General features: G+C 41.2%; 2 protein-coding genes across 5 annotated transcripts; both read left to right on the forward strand.

The window, feature by feature from the left end:
* The first annotated feature begins 154 nt into the window (after nt 1–154).
* Nucleotides 155–7151, forward strand: LOC132256919 (protein takeout-like). Of its 2 annotated transcripts, XM_059753650.1 has the most exons (6): nt 155–476; nt 592–775; nt 3513–3766; nt 3840–3960; nt 4020–4169; nt 4951–7151. In XM_059753650.1, the coding sequence occupies exons 2-6, from the start codon at nt 703–705 to the stop codon at nt 5100–5102; spliced, it is 750 nt and encodes a 249-aa protein (XP_059609633.1). In that variant the 5' UTR covers nt 155–476; nt 592–702; the 3' UTR covers nt 5103–7151. The 2 variants fall into 2 exon arrangements, with proteins under 2 accessions (XP_059609633.1, XP_059609546.1); XM_059753563.1 differs by having other exon boundaries at nt 155–775.
* Nucleotides 7152–9547: 2396 nt separating this feature from the next.
* Nucleotides 9548–13651, forward strand: LOC132260189 (MFS-type transporter SLC18B1-like). Of its 3 annotated transcripts, none has more exons than XM_059758175.1 (8): nt 9548–10599; nt 10741–11058; nt 11129–11622; nt 11724–11819; nt 12277–12428; nt 12493–12670; nt 12743–12904; nt 13061–13651. In XM_059758175.1, exons 1-7 carry the CDS (start codon nt 10489–10491, stop codon nt 12870–12872), a joined length of 1479 nt encoding a protein of 492 aa, XP_059614158.1. In that variant the 5' UTR covers nt 9548–10488; the 3' UTR covers nt 12873–12904; nt 13061–13651. The 3 variants fall into 3 exon arrangements, with proteins under 3 accessions (XP_059614158.1, XP_059614150.1, XP_059614142.1); XM_059758167.1 differs by having other exon boundaries at nt 12743–12868; nt 13022–13651; XM_059758159.1 differs by having other exon boundaries at nt 12743–12868.
* Nucleotides 13652–14421: the final 770 nt, after the last annotated feature.

The following is a 14421-nucleotide window of genomic DNA, read 5'->3' on the forward strand; positions in this document are numbered from 1 at the left end:
GCTCACCTGGGTTGACGTTGTGTGTGTATCAAAAGCACGACCCCACCGCCATCCGAGGCGTCTGACATATAAAAGTTCGGACCATTTGTATGAGTCGCTTACTTTGAACGGCGCTATACAAATAGCAAGACGCGCGCGCAAATCATTTCCTTGCAAATGTGCTACTGATCAAACTCCCGATCGCACCGCAGTTGAGATAGGAATTCTGTGAAGAAACTGTGAGAAAAGTCTAGAGAAATTACTTCCATTGTGCTCCAAAAGTATCCACAGCACAGACAGTGTGTTCCGGGGATTCCCTGTCTTCCCAAAGACCGTCTCACTGCTCATGTGCACTGAAATAAGAGCCAAGTGTGTGCTTAGAAAGTGAATGTAAGAAATTTTTGTGAAAAGAACACGGCAGAATTGCTTCATTCCTTTTCAAAAAGTTGGGCATTTGTAAAGCGAAGAGAAAAAAAAACGAAATATTCTTATGCAATGTAAGATTTGTTATACAACGGACACTTTGATAATTTATAGGCTGTTGTGAGTCACAAGAAGTAATAATTTTATCTATTTCAACTTTCGTGCTACCTATTTGTCCGCGAAACAAAGAAAGGATTACAGACGAGAGACTGTGTTGAAAGAGTTCACTTTCATCTTCATCCCAAGTTGAGAGAGTTTTGCAGAAGAGTTTCAATTCAAAACAAGACAGACTCTGACAATATGTTGGCTGTACATCAAATCCTCATCTTTGTGGCTGTTGCACTTGTGCAGACACATGGAGAACAGCAGACACGTAAGTATGCGTCACACGAGGAGGACCCTCAAGAGTCCTCCTTCGCAGTGCTGACCTCATTTTTAATGGTTCACCCAGCAAAGTGTATCATACAATGTCTAATGGCATACTTACACACATTGTAGCTTAATACATTCATTAAATTAATTTCTCTCTCATTTCGTCACACACACACTCAGGTGAATTCGTATGTGAAATTGATGTTTGAAATCGAAATTGAGCTTAGCTATGAAGCTATTACCGTACCAGCGTCAAGAAATTGCATAATGGTTCTCCTATGTAGCGCATTTCATTTCAACTCCTCTACCCAGTCTCATTTTCTACATCGCGGCGGCTTATATCGCCGAGAGATGAGAATACAAAGGAGCACGATTTGACATTATATCTACCCTGACAGAGTGTTTCTTCATCGGCCACATTTTTATTTTTTCGGCATTTCAAAAATAACTACATACATATGTACACCCGTGAAAACGACAGAAGCCAGCTAGCCGCAGATATCTCTTGTGAAAATTCCCCTCACGAGTATACTTGCCGAAAAACCGGACACTCACTGGCTCATCCTCTCCATTCATGCCCGCGACACCGCGATTTAACGGCACGTGATTCTCCATCTCATTCGCGGCCGTTGATGAGATGTCCCGCGCAAGTGTCCAAAAAGCAGTGAGAAAAATAAAAGAACTGCAATTAATAAGTGCTCTCTGTTATCTAATCCATACCTCAAGTAGCTGCTTGGGTTGGCAAAAGTGGCACACGGCAATTTTTCGATTATATAAGAATGGCTGCGGTGCCTCATGGAGCGCTGGGCAATACCCAAGTAATGCACTTAATTCGCTAAAAGTACATACATATGGAGTGTTCAGAGCGAAAATTAGGCGATGAAATACACTGAAACACCCATCGTCAATCTTCATGAATCATGCCATCGGTGGCATGAAAAACCTGCCATTTCTCCAGGTTGACCCTCTCCACCTAGTGAGGGTCATAGAGTACAATATTGCACTGAAAAATATGAATAATTTCAATGGAAATATTTGAAATTTCATTGACGCTTGCCCAGTGCAAATATACTTGAGTTGGATGTAGGATAAGACAAAGAGAATTTGTTCTTTGTGACGATGACATATTTACAAACACTTGTCAACAGAAATTTAATTGAATTGCAGTAATTAAGTTGCTCATATCAGGCCTTTATGAAAGCCCCGCCTACTAAATTACCCAGTATTTTATCCCAGTAAACTCTAATTTTTGCATTTTCCGTAAATGTACCTATTAAATACGATAGCATGATATTTTGTTGTAGGAACTTTTCAGTGTGCTTGTTCGGTTTTGCTCTTGAAAAATCGAGACGCAACAATAAGAGATCATTCGAAATAGTTTTCCAAAATCTACTTCTAGCAAAACAGTGGATATGCTTTGATATTTAGAAAATATTTCTTCAGTACCCGCCTATGAGGAAATATCCCTCGAAGCTTATTGATTTCTACCCGATCCGCCGCACTTGAGCAATCCAACCAATCGTTAATCCAATTCTCCACACATCTCAAGCCTCACTTTCATCCACGCGCGCGTCACAGCCATACAAACATTTTCCCGCGATTGTGAGTCTGCAGAAAATGGTACGCAGACTGCGAATCTTCCACGAGTCGTTTCTGTAACTGACCACCTCTCTGCGGATTGTCTTTCCACCACACAGTAGCTGGAGGATCTTTCACACACGCCGCACAGTTGTACTGTTTACATGGCGTTGCCGACACTCTCGATCAAGTCTGGCATGTTGCAATGCTCAAATATCAATGATCGCGACGGTAAATTTGCGCATTTGTATGCAATGAAACGCGAAAAGGAGATGCCAAAGTCTGTCAGTTGAATCAGAGGCGAATTTTTCGCTCAATTGCATTCTGCAATGGGAATTCCATTCTTCTTTCATTCATACTTTGGCTTCTGAGGTTCGCTTGGATACGAAAGTGAAATTGTGAAATGGCCATAATACGTGTGATCGAATGTTAATCAATCTCATCTTGAGTATGAAATTACTGCTTGAGATGCTGCGAATTTGAACCCCATATTTTCCCATAATGATTTGAGCATTCTCGCGCGATTGCTTCTTCATTAATCCGCCTCTGAAGAATCACAGCCTAGACGGAAAGTCATACGAAATTATGCAATTTAGCGTGCCGCACGATACAGAGACACGAAACATGCGACACATCATTTTCTGGTCAATTTTGCTCTCTATCTCTCATTCTTATTGTCACTCGCTTGCTCTTCGTCTCGCCATCTGGCGTGGGGTGAAAATGTATGTGTGTCCTCCTTGGGCGAGTCGCGAGATGTGGAAATACCTGGGGCACAGCGAGAGATGAAAAGTCTTGTGAGAAAACAGTTGGGAAAAAAGAGTGCCAATAAACACCATGGAATCATTACAGCAGGAAGAAATTGAAACCGGTTCTCAAAGCTCACGGAAGACTTAAGGTGCATTGCTTCATCCAAAGCCATGAATTTACTTAGATGATTTCAATCTCTGGGTGAGATATTTGGAAAATGTCTCGAACTATCCTTGACACATTTTGAAGAAATTTCCAATATTTCCATCATTTCTTCACATTATCTTTCACTGAGCTTCTGTCGCACAATTTATGGGGTTTATTTGCATTTTCCACCCGTTCTTTCAACACCGCTTCGGAATGAATCAAGTTTGCATTAATGTTGATGGTCTCTTTCCTCTTCTTCCATGCAGCCGAATATATTCTTCCATGCTCGCGCAGCGATCCTGAGCTCAACTCGTGCATAAGGAACTCCTTCAACCACTTAAGGACGTACGTTGTGAATGGCCTGAAAGATCTCGATGTGCCTCCACTTGATCCTCTGCACATCAGGGAAATGGCCATGGAGAACAACGCAGGAGCCGTCCAGGTGAAAGCTCTCTTCACGGACATCGTGGTGAAAGGTGGCAGCAACTACACGATCAAGGATGTTCGTGCCGATATCAATGTAAGATCCATTATTCAACCAAATAATAGATTTCTCGCTCACAACATTCTGCTGCATTCTTTCGCACCACCAGAAATACCGAATTGATGTCAGTGTTACAGTTCCTCGAGTGGAGACGCGGGGCAAATACGAGGTGATTGGGCGAGTTCTTCTCCTTCCAGTGCAGTCGAGTGGAGAATTTTGGACGGAGTTTAGTGAGTTGGCACGCGACAAATTGCACAATCACGCAAGTTAATTATGGTCTCTTTCTCAGCGAACATCAGTGCGATTGGGAAACTGTATGGCCGAGAGGTTGAGAAAGATGGTGAAAAGTACATGAATATTGATAAGATTTTCTTAGACTTCAACCTGAAAAATGCACGCTTCAAGGTGAAAGACAACATCAACAACGGCAATGTCTTGGGTATGTGTAATTTCAATATTGGCATATTTAAAGATGATTGTCTAATTCAAGTGGAACCTTGCATTCAGTCACATAGTCGTTTTTTTCCTGATAACTCCTGTCTTGACCTTGAAAATGGACATTTCTCGAAATGCCTCACTACTGACCAAAACCTTATAACAACTGCAAACTTGGCTAACATTCTATCAATGTTGAATCTCAGCATGTTTAAGCACTTGCATTGTCAACTGACGTGACGAAATGCCTCATAGTCAGTTGCAATTCACGTGCTGTTCCCCTTATTTTTCTGTAACATTCGACATAGGCAAGAGTCCACACTCTCTGTGTCCACATTTGTACATATACACTGCTCCAAAGGTCATGAGGGTTCGGTGAAAAATTTCAAATTTCGAACATGTGTAGTTTAAGGTCATGAATTTGTGTGTTTTGCAATGACTAAACCACCATTGTGATAGGCTGAAAGTCTTCAAAATATTTTGGCCTCGTGCATTTGGTTTCAGTCGTACGCGACACATAAAATCATAACACCCGTTATGGAAACATTTCCCCAAAACAGGCAACATCGGCCATCCTCTATTTTTATTTCACCACATTTTCTCACCCAATTATCACGTAATCTCTCTTTAATTGCCCATCCAAAAATAATGTCAGGTGAATATTTTGCAAACAATGGACAATTTTACTTGGCCGTTTGCAACAAACATGCAAAAGTGAAGCAACAATCGATTTAAGTAAGGCGTCTCATCTTACAGTGCATAATGAAAATCTTTCGATTACGCAGGTGAAGCAATCAATCAGTTCCTCAACTCAAATGCCCAAGAATTGGTCCAGGAGATGCGGCCAGCAGCGTCCCAGAGTGTCGCCAAGCTCGCCAAGCAGCTCATCAACTCTGCATTCAATCGCATTCCACTGAGAGTGTGGCTGCTGGACTAAGAGGAGTTAGAGTCAAGATGAGAAAGCGGATTTTACTACATTGATAGTAGACTTTAGTAGAAATAGGATAAGAAAAAAGTATTTTGCATATAAGATTCAATTGAGAATTATTTCAATTATGATTATGAGTGTAAGAGCAAAACACTATTCCGCGTAGTGCTGAGGAATTTGAGATGTTTTTCAATATTCCAAAGATAGGAAACTATTTCCCAATGATAATTCTAGATTTCGTTTGAAAATTCTTTATTTGTTTTCAACTGTCTCAAAGTTCAAAAAATTCCATGTTCAAAATTTATGATGGATTCACAAAGCAACTTCATCGTCATCTGAAAATTACGTATATACGTATGTCTCAAAATTTGAAATGCGTCTAATTAACTCTCTTCTATTAAGTAACTGAAAAATTTTGTGCAGATTTAGGAATGATAGAAAGCAACAAACAGTACATAATTCCCGAAAAAAGCAAGTTACTCTGGTGCGTGTCACATTACGCCATGGTCAGCAGTGAATCAGAGTTTAATTCGAAAATTACATACCCTTTCAAGTCTCATTTTGTTCCGCGTATTTAAAAATTACTTATGATATTCTTGCATTTCGTTTGTAAAATAACCTCACGAGTTTGCAAGGTTTCAAAATCATTTTGCAGAATTCTGAGAAAAGATGTGATTGTACTGAATGAGAGACAACAAGGCATTTAATCTTCAGTGGAGAAGCAGTAAAAGTGCGAAAATAAATTATTCAGTATAGCTTGATTGCAACATTTATTGTTTTGAGAGCGTTATTTAAAGAAAACATGGATGAAATATTGTGTAAGTGTAAATATTATTAATTTTCTGTAATGGAATTCCTCTTGATATAGGAATAAAGACGGAGAAAAGTGAATTCAAATGATAGTGCATGTCATATGCAATGTAGTGTTATTCTAGTTAATAAGGCAACACAATTCCCTGGAAAATTACATCGATATTATACTTTCTACTTAAGATAAGGACTCCCGTATTGTTCAATTGAGGTGTTTATTTCTAAACGTACAATAGAAGTGAGTAAAAGATGAATATACTGTGAATTTAGGGAAGCAAAAAATACTACAAATTGAATTACATCATAATGTGGAGAATTAAGATTATTGAGTGGTTTAATTTAATTTACTATTACTTCAACAATCAACAACTGTCTTGGATATTTCAAATAAAGACTCTCCCGATCGAGGAGTGCGTTTTAATCTCTGACCGCGGTCATCACTTTCTATGATAACTCCCCACAGTCGAACAACCAGATCGATCCGGTTGCCGAGTCCAGGAAAACGTCACAAGCAATCGATCCACAAGCAGTTTCATTTGAAGCACGCCACTTTCTGAGATATGGACAAACGCAAGACTTTCATCTTCACATTCGACTAATCACGTCACATTTTTGCCAAGCAAGCTCGCCGAATAATTATTACAACATGTGCTCAGCTGTGCGGGAAAAAGCACGCGAACAAGGAGTTTTGCGGAAAAAAGTCACCTTACAGTCCAAAAAGTCGGTTACTAAGCTACTGAGCGGTGATTAGAGATTGAGACGTGCTGATGTTCTTTACTTTTTTATTTGTTCTATGTGCATTTGAGAGCCAAAAGTACAAATTGTAATTTAACTATCTGTTTACCACATAGTGAATGATGTAAATAAATTCTCATGTTGAGTGAGTGTTTGGACTATCTTGGATCTTTTTTTGCGCCTCGTCCGCCAATTTGTAACATTTGATAATGAAACTCCTTTCCACATGAGTGACTCTGTTCCATCTCTATGCCTCCCTTTGCTACTACGCACTTCCATTCTGTGGCATGGCAGCAACATTCCGGACCAATACCAACATTGAATGCATCCCGAAAGAAGTCAATGCGATGCGCTGAACTTTGCGCATCAATCTAGTTGAGATCCGAATAACTGCGCAATGCCCTACTGCAACAATTCTCCGCCGACTGGCCAGATAAGGAGTCGTTCTGATGGTTCTTCACCTGAAAATACTGTTCAGCTCTGTCTCAGCCAGACAATTTCACCCGATAGACTGCCGGAATAGGGCTCTCAGTTCCCTTGACCATCCAAGATGAGTTAATTTGAGCATAACAGTATTAGATCAGTGTCAAAGTCACAAGCTCTGACGAGATTACATCAAAGCGCATGGCGCCGAACTTCTAAAACAACAATACTTACTGCTTGTGATGTGTTTTCTTTTGGCGAAAAAAATGATATAATCGCGAAATGGTTAGATGTATAAGAAATTATGTAAAGAGCGATCATTTTTTCCTCACGTGACAACCACATTTCGCGCCATGAACCATCTTTTCGACTTGCGAATCTACCTAAATGCAATCAGCAGAATCGTGCTGGAAAATCACTCATCGCAGTGTCAGAGTTGACAAATGTTTCGGTGATCGAATTGCCTTTAAATTAATTGTCCAATTAGACACCATGGATTTATCGTCTTTGTGCCGAAATTGTGATGTTATGGCAAAAATATTTTATTTTAATTAATTGCGCCAAGTGTTGAAAAGCCAATTTGATTTTGTTCACACCACAATTTTCACACAAACAGTATTATTTTATTGTTTATGGACATTTCAATTCATTCATCGCCAACATAGGGAGAATCATCGGGTCAGAGGTCGAGTTATTGACACGAAATAAAAACCGCTGAAAATAGCTTTTTTCCCTCCGCCACTCACAGCGCTGTCCATTTTTCAATTCCACAATGAGGTTAGCGATAAGTCTGAGAAAGAGGCGATATCGCTGATAGGCGAATTGGCGAATCGGTTCCGTATTGAAATATGCTCGCCGTCTCACGTAAACATATTTTGCTCATGTCACTCTGCGAGGGAATCTTCCATGTCGGCAACTTTGGGAATTTCACCATGTGAATCTCCGCCAAGGGAAGAGTGCACAAATACTCCTCCTGTTTGATGACAAACTATAGATCGAGGAAAAACATTTGCAACTCCACATATTTGATGAATCCAGCGTAGAGAATAAATTATCTTATCGTCTTTCACACACAAATAAATCAATCCGGGTTCCGGACTGGTGAAAAATGCACTCTGTCAACAGACAATTCGCGTCTGCCGGAAGATTTTTCGTCCACCCGAGATTTTCCACTCGCTTTTCTTATCTCTCGGATTAAGCAGTCAAGAAGACAAAGACTTTCCTCCCCCTCCGTGCGAAATTCCGTCACATAAAGAGTTTATTGTAGCAAAATTCATATTATTATTATTGTTTCAAGGCGCACTTGAATTTTTCCAAATCTCACTCACAATCCCTAATCACAATTTGTGACTGATGAACGTGAAAAGCATTTTCCTTTCATTTTCAGAGTTTGAATAGCGGTACAATGACTGGTTAGGCATTTAACAAATAAATCGGCTTGTGATGTGTTGCGATAAGAAAATAGGAAACGCAATGAAAATCGAGTAATTGGGTCAAATGCATCACAAGAGTTTCTTTATGATGTAAAAATGTCTTGCGTTCTAACTCTTCGACGATAAGTTCTCGAAGGCTCTCAGAATTATAAATAGATACTATTCAATAAAATCTCAGAGGATGCTTATATAAGACAAGCAAACTAATCGATTGATATGTATTTACGACAAAAGCTAATATTAGATTATCATAAATACATTTAACGTCCAGGAAACTGTTTTTCCCGACACTGTAGAATTCTACGAATTGCAAACTAATTTCCCCCCCAGAAAAACCCCATCTTCTGCCTAATGAAAAACAATTAGAGTCGTTAGTCGCTATGCGAGATATGAGGAAATACAAGTTTTGGAATTTTGATTGTCGCAATTGATAAGTGTTTTTGGAGGTCCGATTTCCACTTAAAAAAAACTGTCTGGCCAAACTGATGAATACAGTGGATGTCGTTCCCAATCAATCCAGATTAGTCAGACAATTTCCCTAACCCCATCGTCTAACCTTAAATTGAGCCAATTCTATATTTATCCGTCTGGCTGATCATCATTGAGGAAAATGTTGTTGGTCAGGGAAAATTTTTACAGCCCGCCTCATGTCGCCGCTTATTGTTTTATCAGTCTTTGGCGATGCCAAATGGAGCCTCCATCCGCATATGTTGTGCTATTGAGTTCATTATATACGTGTGAACTTTGACCGATTTGATTCGTATGGCGCTTATCTGCGTAGAGAGTCTGTCCAGGATTAATTTTCAATAGAGTACAGGGTGACCGCTTGACAGAGAGAAGAAGGGAGAGATTTCGTCAGCGATGAGTCCGCATTTAGGGAGACTTTTTAGGGCTTAGAGAGCGCATGAGTCATGCACTCGAGTGATATTACATTTAGGACCGACCGCCCTTGATCGCACACTGCGAGTGTGTTTGTGCATAGTCCTGTGTGTGCGATTGGGCCTTATCACTCCCTGCCATATTCATGCAGTGTCGAGAGGAGATCTCCTCAGTTTAGGTTTGCTTCTCGTGGGATCTGGTGGTGACGAGCCAACACAAGGCTTTAATTGTGCGACCGAGTACATTCAGTGAATCTGAGCCAAAAGTTACGGTTTTCTTCACTGGGGCCTATTGTAACTATTGTGTCGGGTCCACCCAGATCCAGTTTGCCCCTCGTTTTGCTCTCCAGCACAATCATCCGCTGTTGGCACTGGCTTTCGGATGTGCATCGGCAAAAGATGAATAATAAAAAATTCTTCTACAACAACTACAACATCCTGCACTGTCTTTCAAACTTCTCCACCTAAACGTGCACCGTGGCAGTGAGGAGAGTCCTGAGACAAAGCGCTTCTCGGGCTGGTGTGGAGTGAGAAGTATATAGATAGAGATTAGGAAAGTTGCCCAATCTGTCGGTAGAGGCAATTTTGTGCGGGGTGTTTGAACTCAAGGGATTTTAGTCAAAACATTCCCAAAAAAGACAGTGGTGTTAAAAATATATAAGAAGAAACGTGACAAAACGGAATAAAGTAAATCGCCGAGATAATTGGAATATATTTTTTGCCGCCCCTCAAAACGGTTCAGGCGAGAGAAGGAAAAAGAATTAATAATTCAGTCGAGAGAAGGCGAAAAGAGAAAGTGATATATAAATAATTAATCGACATTGTAAAATAATTAAGCAAGATAGCTTCCTAAAAATTGTGATAATTCCTATTTAATACATTACATTCTCCATTGGAATTGAAAAATCGCAAGATATCGCTGGTGACGAGCAGTCGGATTCAACTGACGACTATTCTTATCTTCTCGCTTAACAGTTTTAATTGGATTTCGGTAATATTTTAGCGTAGTACGTGTACATCACTGTGAGAGACAGTTGCTATCAAGGATCAATTTGTGCTGTGCGTATAGCAAGTGCTGACTGACGGGGAGAAGAGCGAGCAAATAATTGGGTTACAATGATACCAAAATTCTCAAAGAGGCAATGGTTAACGCTCATCATTATTGGATTGGCTGACTTTTTCAATGCAATCTGTGTGAGTTTGCAGTCGCCATTTTTTCCAAAGGAGGTAAATTTCCATTTAATTGATTTATCATGGTCACTTTATTTTTCTCTCCCATTTTCGCACTGATAATCTCTCGCATACCCCATAAACACTCACTCGCCATGTGCTTATTTGTTCTCACTGTGTGGAAAATTCCTTTCGCAGGCAGAAGCCAAGGGTTGCTCTGCAACGGAATATGGGCTGGTATTTGGCATCTTCGAACTCGTGGTGTTCTTCATATCGCCTTTCTATGGACGCTACATCAACAAGCTCGGACCGAAAATGCTCTTCAATTCGGGCATTTTCACATCTGGAACCACGGCGATACTCTTTGGTCTGCTTGACCAAGTGCCAGGACACATGCCATTCATCTCATTGGCATTTATCATCAGGATAATTGAGGCACTGGGCAATGCGGCCTTCCTCACGGCGTCCTTCGCCATCATCGCCAAGGAATTTCCCGACAATGTTGCTACAACTTTTGTAAGTACAACAACAACCCCTTTCCATGCCAATCCATCGACCTACAGCAGTGAATTTCTCCCCTCGTCAGGCGTCTCTTGAGACTTTCTTCGGACTGGGACTAATTGTGGGGCCCACCCTGGGTGGCGCCCTGTACGCTGTGGATGGATACTACCTGCCTTTCGTGACACTGGGATCGGCTCTCTTTATCGTGGGGATTCTTACAATAATTATACTGCCCCATCATTCACAAGATGCCGGAATCGCCGCCGATAAGGCGTCCATCTTCCGAGTTCTGCGCATACCGGGCGTCCTGGTGTGCACCCTTGGAATTTGTGCAACTAGCTCATCGATTGGCTTCCTCACAGCAGTCCTAGAACCCCATGTTCGTCAATTTGATCTCAGTCCAGTGCTGCTCGGCCTCGTGTTCGTCATCAACGGCGGCATCTACGCCCTCACAGCGCCCATCTGGGGCTGGATCGTCGATAAGTGTCTCAACCCAAAGATCGCCTCCTTCATCGGATGTATCCTCATTGCTGCGGCTTTCTGCCTGATAGGACCTGCCAGCTTCATTCCGCTCGAAGAGTAAGATCTTTGCACTTTCTCGCGCCACATTCCGAAATTGGAATGCCTTATCGCTAATGCGAAATTATGCATAAACATGAACTTTTCTTTTTTTGCTACAGAACGCTCCGTGTCATCATTACTGGATTAATTTTGCATGGTTTCGGCATTGCTGCAATCCTTGTTGCCAGTTTTACAGATGCACTTAGAACATCCATGTAAGTTTCACATGCTCTCCCTTTGATAAAGACCGACAGAATTGGTGGAAAAAAAGTTCACAAATTGTAGAGGGTCAGCCATGACTGACCCTGTTTCTCCTCTTTATCATGTATTATTTGCATATTTGCAAAACTTTTACGTTGTGTGCTTTAGACTCGAAAATTTCCGGTTGTGACCTGAAAATTCTAACAGATCAGTGATAACTTGTACCGCCCCAAGGTTAGGGCTTTTGACCTGCTCACAATACCCCAAGTTACCTTCCACACTCATTAGGATTTAGATGACTAATCTTGTAATACTATCTGTTGTACTTTTCCGTCCATGGAAAGTGTTGTTTTTCCACGAAACACATGCGAAACCCAATGTTTGTCTGTTGACAGAAGCAAAAAAGAGGAAGAAAGAAGTGTGTTTGAGGACATTGATATTGAAAATCACTTTGATGCTCTTGTCTCGCAGTGCCCGAGGACTTCCGGATAATATTCAGACCTACGGTCTCATATCTGGACTCTGGACATCTACTTTTGCACTTGGCGCCTTCATTGGACCCTCTGTCAGCGGATTCCTGTATGATCATGTGGGATTCAGAAATGCAGTAATATTTGTTATAGGTAAGACGAAGTGGGAGACAATGGGCAATATCGCGAGCTAATATTGGCTGTCTTTCTCGCGCAGGAGTTCACTCGCTGGTCGGCCTGATCTTATTGACCTTCATCTGCTCCAAGAGTTCCAACAACAACAACAACTACAAGGAGCTCGACGCCACGGAGCCTTTACTTAAAGACAGCAACGGCGGCGCCAACTATACAAATGGTCAGACGGACGAAAACAGTAGCAGCACCCCAATTAAGAGGTTGTGACCATGATGATGAAATCCCCCTTGCCATTGGCAATATTGATAATGATCCCATTTGGATTTTTACAGCCATAGGAATGGTCATGTGCTGATTGGTGGCAGTATTGGTACGGAGCAGCAAGTTCCCTGCGCCATGAATAATCTATTGAGATGTAATAGTTACAACAGCAACAGCAAACAGAGCCAATGGTCAAGGTAGAACCAAATCCCCGATAATGCCCTCTTGTACAAGTACATATTTTACTTATTTGTTTTACATTTACATGCACACACTCACCCATCAATCCCCTATATTTACCATCAACGTCATTGGTGCTATTTTCAAAATATTAACACGCATCGCCCAAGATACTGACCGCACTTATCTCTTCCCGTCCACTCTCGCAGATCGGATCATGAACCCGTGGCCACGTTGGAATCCCGGAGTTATGGTACAGTCGATGTCCATCCTGTGCGACTGCAGTGTCACGCCTAGAGTTAGAGGAATTGCACATGATATAGAGTAATTATTATTATGCTTCTGTGAACTGTGTGTTGAAGCGCGCGAGGCAGGAAAAAAAATATTGTGGAAATGATCTATCTCGATATAACAACTAATATTAAAAAAAAAAGCCATCTATTCTTACTCTATGTATATATAAAAGTACTGTACACTCATATAATTTATATAAAGATGTTCGCATTCTGTATTTCTGTGAAATTACTTTCCATTTCAGTTGATATTCTGTAGTTTACTCTCTGTCTCTTTTGAATATCATGACTCTGTAGTTGAGAGGTTTCCCCGCCTAGCCGAGACACATTTTACAGTGGAGCGCGAAACGTTTGTTTATCTCTTTGTATCTCATACGATCACGGTCAGTTGATGCCAAAAGGAAACCGTGTATACGATAGATATTATAAGATAGTGAAAATATTGTATGTTCACGAGCACTAAGATACACTGTAAAATAAGTGAAATAAATCAGCATTCGCAGCCAATGTCGCTCTCTTTCTGCCTTTGCGGATTAACCCGGGCTAAATCAATTGGTACCGGATATTTATTCTCTCCTATCGCTCTGTTTGGGAAACTGACGCCTTCGGGTCAGCGGCCCCGAGCCGGGCAATTATCGCATCGATCATGAAAGATTCATTCCCGCAATTCGCCAACTCTGGGCTCTTCGCGTTCGCTGGGTGAAGTGATGCCTGATAAGAGAAAATTTCTCGACCCAAAATTGTACTTCACAAAGTAATGCACACGAGCAGTTTACGAAATATTTATTAGATACACCATGAGGAAGCACATCGTGTTATTTACAATAAGAGAAATCCAAGGAGTAGCGCAACGTTATCCAATCATTTGGTTAAATACAAATAATTTGGGATGTTATGGCGTGTGGAGATGGCTGAAAATTTTTCCGCTGCCGTTTTCATTTTCATTCCATTTATTTTCTGTCCATCCGCCCATCAATTGACAATATCGCCAGCCCAAATCACATGATCGGCCCGTAGTGAAATTTCTTGTATTATAGATCTCTCCCATGCTCTAGCGATCGGATGGCAACTATTCTTCTCCCTCATTTGTTTGCTCGGCGTCTGAAGCATTTTTTGAAGGAGTGCGCGATGGAAAAAAAACGCTCATCTCTCTGGGCTCTGAGAACATTCTTCTTCCAATTCGCAGGGAATTGACACATGCGTCATCCTCTGACACCATCCCAAGCGCTCCCAAGGACAGGAGTTGAGGAGCTGAGGGAGAGTGCAAACCGCCACTT

This window comes from Phlebotomus argentipes, unplaced genomic scaffold (genome assembly GCF_947086385.1).
Source record: "Phlebotomus argentipes unplaced genomic scaffold, Phlebotomus argentipes genome assembly contig_6, whole genome shotgun sequence".
NCBI classification, from domain to species: domain Eukaryota; kingdom Metazoa; phylum Arthropoda; class Insecta; order Diptera; family Psychodidae; genus Phlebotomus; species Phlebotomus argentipes.